This window comes from Pseudochaenichthys georgianus, chromosome 17 (genome assembly GCF_902827115.2).
Source record: "Pseudochaenichthys georgianus chromosome 17, fPseGeo1.2, whole genome shotgun sequence".
In the NCBI taxonomy this organism is placed as follows: Eukaryota; Metazoa; Chordata; class Actinopteri; order Perciformes; family Channichthyidae; genus Pseudochaenichthys; species Pseudochaenichthys georgianus.
The window spans coordinates 29,011,148-29,020,718 of NC_047519.1; the positions used below are offsets into that span (position 1 = coordinate 29,011,148).

The 9,571-nt window shown below is 45.0% G+C and overlaps 1 protein-coding gene across 6 annotated transcripts in view; it reads left to right on the forward strand.

Annotated features, from left to right (window-relative positions):
• mib1 (MIB E3 ubiquitin protein ligase 1) overlaps positions 1-9,571 on the forward strand; it is a 52,919-nt gene that overhangs the window by 11,119 nt on the left and 32,229 nt on the right. For all 6 annotated transcript variants that reach the window (XM_034104552.2, XM_071206284.1, XM_071206285.1 and 3 more), the window contains 9 exons: positions 1,760-1,864; positions 2,843-2,909; positions 3,441-3,645; positions 4,089-4,272; positions 5,356-5,500; positions 5,619-5,752; positions 6,557-6,664; positions 6,802-6,999; positions 7,119-7,270. In XM_034104552.2, coding sequence (XP_033960443.1) covers positions 1,760-1,864; positions 2,843-2,909; positions 3,441-3,645; positions 4,089-4,272; positions 5,356-5,500; positions 5,619-5,752; positions 6,557-6,664; positions 6,802-6,999; positions 7,119-7,270 — 1,298 coding nt within the window. The remainder of the gene's footprint in view (positions 1-1,759; positions 1,865-2,842; positions 2,910-3,440; positions 3,646-4,088; positions 4,273-5,355; positions 5,501-5,618; positions 5,753-6,556; positions 6,665-6,801; positions 7,000-7,118; positions 7,271-9,571) is intronic.

Sequence of the window (9,571 nt, forward strand, 5' to 3'; positions counted from 1 at the left end):
TACCGCCCTTCTCTTGCCACTTTCTCAATGTGAGGAAAGCGCTGCACCGCTTGTGACGGAGAGAGAATTATCTTGTACGAAGCTCCTAACGCTATCTTCCCAATTTGAATTGATTTCCCCCCTTTCATAGCTCATTGCTTATTTATGCCTATAACACATCATGTACTTGGCTTCCCGTGCCCTTCAATATATTTCTGCCAAACGCTGTAAGCTAGTTCTTACTGCAGTAGTCGGGTGCAGCATCAGTCATAATGTAATACATCAAGTACTTACTCAAGTAATAATGGTGTTAATAGCAGACACTGCGACGCTGGTATTGTTTACAGCTTGTGAGTCTGTCATCACGGCAAACTGTTCTGCCGGAGGCTACTGATGCTGGAACCACCACAGCAGCCATGTTTATGTATGTGGGCCTGTGGACTGCTTCCTAGCACAGAAATAGCACCATGGCTGCACAGGATGCATTCGCAAATGATGCTTTCCAAAATGATTGTCCAAACAGGGGGGGGGGGGCATTGCTTTGGCGTTGGTGCTTGTCTGATCCGCTCTGAAGATGGGCTCTAGTTCAAGAGTCTTTGGGTGAATGCCGTGCTGCGAGTGTTCCTTTCTTCGTGCAGTATTAGCAGTTGATCGTGTAAAGAGCATTCCCTGCTGCACTGTTTCCACGTTCTGTAAGCAAAATAGGCGCCTGGAAATTGTTGTTTCAAAAAGAACAGAAAGTTACTTTCAGTAGCTTTGAAATATATTTCTAAATAAGCATGCTAGGGATTTAGGCATACTGCAACATGAGTTTGGATCAAGCCCTCTTAGTGAATAGAAACACACATGGAAAGTGATGTCTCAGACCTTCCTAACCCTTTACAGATGAAGCATGTAACCATATTTGAATACCCAGTCATTAAGTATTTATCTGTGGAATAACATCTGCATCTTGTTCCCTCGTGACTCTTCTGAAACGGGCAGGAACATTGTTGGATAGTAAATCATGTCTAGTGTTTCTTGCTCTGAAGAGCACTGCTTCCCACAGGCTCTGGCTGAACTTGACTTGCTTGTGTTGTCTTTAGAAAGCAATAACTGTTGATAGAGTGTAATTACAATGTTCTTGATGATTTCCCAACTGATGAAATAAAGACAATGGAAGGTTTAGTATTGACTGTAAGATTGCAACGTTGGGAGAATTAAAAAAAAATCGAATTGCAACCGCGAGAATCAAACCCCCTAGTCATATTTGTTCATGATGAGTCCAACACCTAATATTTCTCAGTAGTTAGGGTGGCACGTGTACTTAACTTGAAGTTGTTTGAAAGTTTATAGATTTGCTACATTGACTTTTGCTCTCTTCTATAACCATTTTGTAAGTTGGTGCTCGGCCAGATGACACTGGACCCTTCAGCTAGAGGAGTTCAGCTTGTTTTGCAGACGTGTTCTGGTCTCGGCACTGGGTACTTCATGACTTCTGTCGTTCAACCTTCACTCTGACATTCATTTGAAAATACATGTCTCCACAGAAAGTAGCATATTCACTGAGTAGGAGGTTTTAAGATGATACAAAAACCTGCTTGCGAGCTACCAATGAAGGAAAATCAATAAATCCCATATTTCCACATACAGTATGCCAACAAATGTACTTCAATTCCCATCCAGACGATGCTCTTTTCACACTAAAATGATCAGGAAATGACAAATAAAACTCCAAAACCAAGTGTTTTCAATGTTTTTCTTATCGGTCTTTCATCCCCTCCCTCTTCCTCTTCCCTAGGTGACAGAGATACAGGACTGGAGTGCCGCCAGCCCGCACAGCGCGGCCTACGTTCTGTGGGACAATGGGGCCAAGAACCTGTACAGAGTTGGCTTTGAGGGAATGGTGAGCGAACTTCCAGGCTGACCCTCCTGCGCCGTCCCTCACTCACACACACACACCCACTGAGTCTCACAAAAGATCAGCTGTCAGGTGGCTTTGTGTCTGACCGCAGGGCTGGGGCCTTTTGTTAGAGCCACGCAGCTAGCATGCGTAAGGCACCATTGTACAGGCAGCTGGAAAGGGAAGGTATCTGCATGATAAAGACGAGCTGTTCCTTGGGCTCTTTTAGGGGGTAGAGAGTGAACACGGAGGTCAACTTTAAAGGAGGGGGCCATTCTCTCGGGGTTGTCGCAGGCGCTGCTCCACACGCGTCTCAAATGAAAAGCATCCTTCTCATTGGTGCAGACTGCCCTCTCCTTTTTACAAAAGGGGCCAATCGGGTTTCTCGGTTGCATAACAGATTTGTCCTTTTGTTATTTTAATAGGCTGAGAGAAAAGAAAAAGGCATCTGCCTCTGGTTTAAGTAAATCATGCTTCCGACCCCCCATCTTGACTTCACTTTAAAGTTTCTTATTAAGACATTCCTGCTAGCTGCTACACAGTCGGTTGTGACCGTTGTTGTTCCAAATGCGGCTACACCTTTTCCTGTTGAGTACTGTATGCTTTGTGCTCGGGGCATCGTGAAGTCAAAAGGGTCTTACTGGCTGGATACAGCAGTGTAGACTTAATTTGTCAGGACATGTTTTACTTCCATCATTTCTGAGGAATGTTTGCTCACAGACTTCTAGCCCTCTAACTCTGCCACAGAGGCTCCACATCTGAGTCATCACAAATGATACAACACCTTCCCTCAGTGGCAGAGGAGTGTTTTATTGTCCTGCATTACCCTCAGGGCTCTGATATTGTTGGTATTCTGCACTGACACTACACCATCAACGGTTTCCATTCTCTGTTTCAGTATTCTTGACCTTTGTACCCTCTCCTCTAATGGAATTACCCTGGCTAATCATTATCTGACTTGGCTCCCTTTTTCTCCCATAGTCGGATCTGAAATGCGTCCAGGATGCCAAAGGCGGCTCTTTCTACAGAGACCACTGCCCCGTTTTAGGTGAGTTTCCCTCTGATCTGTGTCCTCCGTCATTATTGCACCAATTCTCTCACCTATCGTTCTGGTGCAGTGAATCCAAGGGCATTAGGGGGAGATTCACATGAAGTTAATCGTGTTTGGCCACTAGGTGGCAGCACCACATAATCACAAATAAAAGAAAGGGGCTCAGGTCATGCAGTTTCAGCATTCCTGGAATTCCAGAGTGGATTGTCTCTGTGGATTCAACACTGCAGGACAAAGTCCGTCATGAGGATTGATAGTGTCCATATTCACAGAAAATGATGTGTAATGTTTGACTGTGTTTTGTCTTTACCAGTATGCTACTACATATGATCTTATTTGTACATTTGTTGAATCGCATGCTATCAGATTATTTGTATTTCTTTTGTGCCATTTTCTATCCGTCCTTCTGTTCTTAGCCCCTTAAGATCAAAATGATTAAAGTGAAAGACTAATACAGTTTTTTTTAATACACTTTAAGTAATGCCAATGTTATTTATAATACTCCTAACCTTTGCCTTCGTCTCCCAGGTGAGCAGAATGGCAACAGAAATCCTGGCGGTCTCCAGATTGAAGATTTGGTCAACATCGACTTAGACCTGGAGATTGTTCAGTCGCTGCAACACGGTCACGGAGGATGGACTGACGGCATGTTTGAGACGCTCACCACCCCCGGCAAGGTCTGCGGCATCGATGAAGACCACGATATCGTCGTTCAGTACCTCAGTGGGAACAGGTGAGTCTCTATCAACTGGCTTTTAGATATTGGCTGCCATACAGTGGAACCAATAAAACGGCTTCCCATCACTATAATTCACCCATTCAAGTTTTATATAACCCTTTTTGACTTGGCGCAGTCAAACGCCATCAAACACTTGCATGCATATCACTACAACATAAGCATTGGTTTGTAACATCCTTGAGAAAATTAAAATTATCAGTTGATTTGTATTCAAATATAAAGTCGGTCTTCTTGGCGCCCATCTGTTAATTTTCAGTCTTCTGCATGTATTCAGATCACATCCATAAAGTATAAAAAAGATCTTCTATATCATTTTTGTATTACTTAATCGTAGCTTGCAAACCCCCCGAGTGACTGCTCAGAATCTTTACTTCAGGTATCCTATCTTATACATTGATGGATGTGTGGTTAAAATGCATTACCTTGTGGATCCTCAGGTGGACTTTCAACCCAGCAGTGCTGACGAAGGCCAATGCGGTGCGCAGCGGTGACGTAGCAGCAGGGGCGGAGGGGGGCACCTCCCAGTTCCTGGTGGGAGACCTGGTGCAGATCTGCTTAGACATCGACCGCATCAAGCTGCTGCAGAGAGGCCACGGAGAGTGGGCTGAGGCCATGCTTCCTGTAAGAGTCTGAATGAGTTCACACACAGATATACCCACTCTCACCAGGGCTACAACGTCAAATCAAACTGTAACTGTACAGTTGTGTGAGTGACAAAACAAATCCAAAAGTGGACAGTTTCATATAAAACTTAGAATGAAAATAGCGCTTGAAAATATGAGGAAATCAATGCTGTTAATATCGGCACCATATATATATTTTTTATGTCCGCATTTTTACTTGGAACTCAGTATTTTGTATGCAAATTCTCTAAATTAGGCTCAATTTATGTGTATTTTTCTTCTGTTTCTCTCACACCCAACTGTGCCAGTCCATCGTCTTATTTAAATAGATTTTAAAATCCCTCTTTGGCTGCCAATTATTTTGCATTTATCTTAATGTTGTCTCGACACAACTTTAATCTTCCCTTTTCTTATGAAGTCTGTTCGTTGCTGCCCAGCACGTCCCAGGTTATGTAACGGCAGTCTCCTCCAATATGCCACTTGCCCCTGCCAAACGGGACCCCCCTCGGCAGCTAATGAGCCTTAAAAACCCCGAGATGGGGTGCAGCTTTGATCACTAACCACGGCTGTTTGTCGCCCGCTGCTGCTTCTACTGCAGCAGTCCCCGTTATTGATGGCCTCCTCCAGGACAGACCCCGCTCCACAGACTCAAAGTGCCTCTTTCTCATATCGCCGAGATCGAGATGATATGATTCAAAATTGGAAAGCATTTTGCGCCGTCCTCTCTGTATTGCCTGTAGAGATGAAGAATAGTCTCGCCGGCAGAAGGGTCTCTTTCTCTTACATTCATCTTGTTCTTTCTTGTGCAAGTACATGTACTCTCAATAATGAAACGCCGCTTAAATCTGGAATATATATATTTTTCTGTCAGGTTTTATTCTTGATACATGCTTTGTTTCTGCTCTGGTTTTGACAATTGCTTTGTTGAGTCCTCTTTATCCTTTTCCTCTCATTTTTTAACCCTTCGTAACAATCCCCCTCCATCTTCGCTCTGCCACTTACAGGCTCCGTTACACCGCACATAGCCCAAAGACAGCAGCCCTCCATGTACTAATGAGTTTGTCGCAACATTTACCAACAGACCCTCGGCAAGGTGGGCCGTGTGCAGCAGATCTACTCCGACAGTGACCTGAAGGTCGAGGTTTGTGGAACTTCTTGGACGTACAATCCCGCCGCCGTCACCAAGATCGCCCCCTCCGGCTCGGCTGTCAGCAATGCCTCTGGAGGTAAGTGTGAACAGGCACGGCTGACACGGAGAGAGTGTCCTCTTGGTTCTTTGTCCTCGCCCTGTTCTCTGACACCGGTGCGCAATCTGTTTCTGCCGTTTCGCCCCTGTTCGAGTAGAGCGTCTGTCTCAGTTACTGAAGAAACTATTTGAGACACAAGAGTCCGGAGACATCAACGAGGAGCTGGTCAAGGCAGCAGCCAATGGCGACTTGGCCAAGGTGGAGGACATCCTTAAGAGACCCGAAGTGGACGTAAGTGCTCGACGTTCTGTATTTTGGGATGAGCAGCTGCCGGTTTTCGAGATGGGTTTTTGACGAACAGCACGTCTTTTTTGCTATTGAATATTTTCAAAAGATGTGAGTACATTTATAATTGAAGCTGGAATATACCCAGCTTTGCTCGCTCTGCTCTCAGTATACAGAGCAGGCTGAGAGTCTCCCAGGAAAGGCTTCTGAGATCCTCCCACTCCTGCGCCTTCTCTCTCTATCTGAAAAGCATTAAGGCTGGGCCCAGAGGAGCATTGGTGTGCACTGCAGCACAGACCTTATTCACTCAAATCAAGATTAGATCTACAAACCCCATATGGTTGCAGATTGTGTTCTGACACAGTCTGCAAGCCAGGGAAAACACCCATTAGCCACAGCGTGTGCCCTGTATGAGGAGTGGTTACGTCAGGTCTGCAATCCTGTCCTCACTCAGAGAGCAACAGAGTGAATGAGTGTGTCAGTGGCGAAGGCTGGCCACGTGCCCTACTGCCTTTCAGTGGAATGATTTGCTTAAAGCTGAGCACACTGGGCTCGGCCAAGTGATCCGCCTGCCAGGACAAGAGACGTCTCGAGACTCCCAAAGGAGCACCGCATTAATATTTATGCCGTGAGTTTTTGCAGTGCTGCAGTTGCTGATGAAACATGCACACAAAGCCGCGCATGCACACCCACGCGTACAGGCGCTTAAACCCACCGCGGTCATTCTCAGGTGAGCGGCTAATGGAGTAGATGCTCACCTAAACATGACATTGACACGCAGCCGTATTCCCGCTCTTGATGTGTCGACAGGTGAATGGGCAGTGTGCGGGACACACTGCTATGCAGGCAGCCAGTCAGAACGGGCACGTGGATGTGCTGAAGCTGCTGCTCAAACACAACGTTGACCTGGAAGCTGAGGTTTGTGTCACTGAAATGAATGTCTCCTCTCTCTTCTCATATGTAATCTTACGTGCCATAAAGGGATCTTAGCCCACTATACAATCTTATCACGGTCAAAAGGCTGAGTCATTATGCGGGTGTGTCACTGTTCCTAGGACAAAGATGGAGACCGGGCAGTGCACCACGCAGCCTTCGGTGATGAGGGCTCTGTCATCGAGGTGCTGCAGAGGGGCGGTGCCGACTTGAATGCCAGGAACAAGCGAAGGCAGACACCATTACACATAGCTGTGAACAAGGGACACCTGCAGGTGGTCAAGACCCTGCTGGACTTTGGCTGCCACCCGAGCCTTCAGGTACCTTACCCCGCAGAGTTCTCTCTGTGACACAGTGGAGAGAAGAGGGGTCGTCTGAGGCACGGTTTGAATCACACATTAGTGCTGGAGTAGTACGTAACACAAGTTTCCCCTTTTAGGATTCGGAGGGGGACACACCCCTGCACGATGCCATAAGCAAGAAGAGAGACGACATGCTGTCAGTGCTGCTGGAGGCTGGGGCCGATGTCACCATCACCAACAATAACGGCTTCAATGCTTTGCATCACGCGGCACTGCGAGGGAACCCCAGGTATGAGACGCTCACCCGCTCTCCCACTACTTGTCACACCTTCCGGGGGTCCACGGGGGACAGGGGCATGTTTAAGTGGAATCTGTGGAAACTTAAAGATCTCAATAAATGGCTGCTTAACGCTTCCAGTAGATTACATACAGACATGCTCTCAAAATAATATATACGTTAAGTGTCCAAACACGCTTTATTTTTTTGACAAATTAATTATCAGAGCCCTTAATTTGAATAGACAATATAAATACTGATACTTACAGATTCTAGCCTTAAATAATAAAAGCGCACTAGACTAGCGTTACTTTGTGTACCTGAAATATGTTTCAGTACTCATGTCATGTTGTTTGGATTATTTAGACTTGAGCATTCAATTATAATTCAAACTGATGCATAATTTGGTATCAAATATAGAGGCAAACTGAAACTGCTTTTACTCAAAGTCATTTCAGAGCGTTATTATCATCAAACGATAGTAAAACCTTTCGAGCATATGATTTAAAACTACGAGCACAAGACTATCCTGTTTAGTTTATTACCGGACAGAAGACAGAGGCAGTGACAGAACCACTAATCTGTAACGACTAATCCGTAACTTAATCATCCTCTGTTGGTATGAAAGATGAGGACTCCGGTTTTAACAAGGAGACAAAATAGGTCCAGTCATTGACATAAACCGACACATTAGGATTAACTGGCATATGATCTCGATGAGAAACCAGAAGTGTATGAGCGTGACACTTCAGACACTTTCTCGGGTATGAAAAGATCCTTTTCTTGGTCTCGCATAGTTGAACGTGTTCCAAGGCGTAACATAGCGTACAAATTACATTTCAGTGTTTACTGAACCCTAACCCTGCGTAACGCATTACTTCAGTCGTGTGTGATGTTCTTCTTAGAATTCTCTAATCGTCTTTTGCCGTAGTAAATCTAAAGTAAATGTACCAGTTTATGGGGTTAATTAAAATTCTTCCACAGATTCCACTTACATTTAAAAGTAGTTTAAAGCCATTCAAACTAAATGATCACATTTCACCCTACTATGAAATGTAGGTTTCAATTTAGTCCGACATTGATTGAAGTTGGAAGCAGGCCTCGAGGCTTCATCCAACTCCCCAACAGATGGTATGGTCTCAAATTGTCATTAGACTACCTTTGAGGCCTTGAAAGCATCTGTCTTACTTTCCTAGTGTAGTTAATAGCCCTTGAAGTTCATTTGTTGTTTCTTTGTACTGTAAAGTGGTCTGTTGCCGTGTGTTGGGATGTGAGGCTGGCCTGAAGCGGGTCGCCTCGCCCTTGGCTGTCAGTGTTTCTGTGTGAAGGAGCTTACCGCTCCACTCTTTGGCCGCTTTATTCTTATCTCTCAACCATGAGCATATTAAAGATGGCTCAGCGAGATGGCGCTCTGGCTCAGGTCGATCGTGCAGGGTCTCTTAAATTGATGGGCATCGATGCTACAGGGTCAGTGTTATAAAGTGGAGCGCTTTCTAGGGGAAGTGAACATCCCGTGCTCAACGCTTTCCGTGTGCTCGCTTATGGTTGGTTGCATCTGAGCGTGGTTATCCCAGACTAAATGTCATTCCCCTTTGCTGGCATGAGGGCAGACGGTGGTCCGGCGGCTGTGGAACACCTAATAGCATTTGGATTTAAAACAATCGTTTAAGAAAAGGGTGCTAAAAGAAATGAAAGTATAAACATTAGTTCACAATGTGTTTTTCTAATGTTTTTACCTTTTTTTATAAAAGATGCAGAACAAGTTTGCTCGATCCCCTCAGCAGCTCTTTCTAGAGTTGATGATCCCTGAAATTGTATAATTAAATGTAATTATATAGATAAGGGTCGATCGGATTAATCCATATCTTAAATCTTTTTCAAATTATACGAGATAAATGACAACGTTAAAAACACATAATTGAGCATATGGTCAGCAGTCGAGGTCTGACTTTGTAGTCTGTGAGAGAAAACATATTACAAGGCTGATGTGTTGTATTGCATAGCGTTTAAACTTTAATGAATAATACTAAAGTGATGTAGTAAGGCTCAGAGACGAGCAGAGTGTAAAGGAAATAGCTTGCAGTGCAAATATGGGCGTGTAATGTGTATATGTAAACCAGCAGTCAGAACGTAGAGGAGCAGAAAGCTGCTCCGCTGTGGGACTCATTGATTTAGCGGCGAAAAAGTGCCGAAGCACAGCATTTTCTGTATCAGGGCTCCTGTTGTGTTTGTGTGTGCGGCGCTCGCTCGCTCGGGTCCACGCTCTGTCCCCTTGCCTTCAGAGAAACGAAGATATGTGTCGCCTTCTCCAGT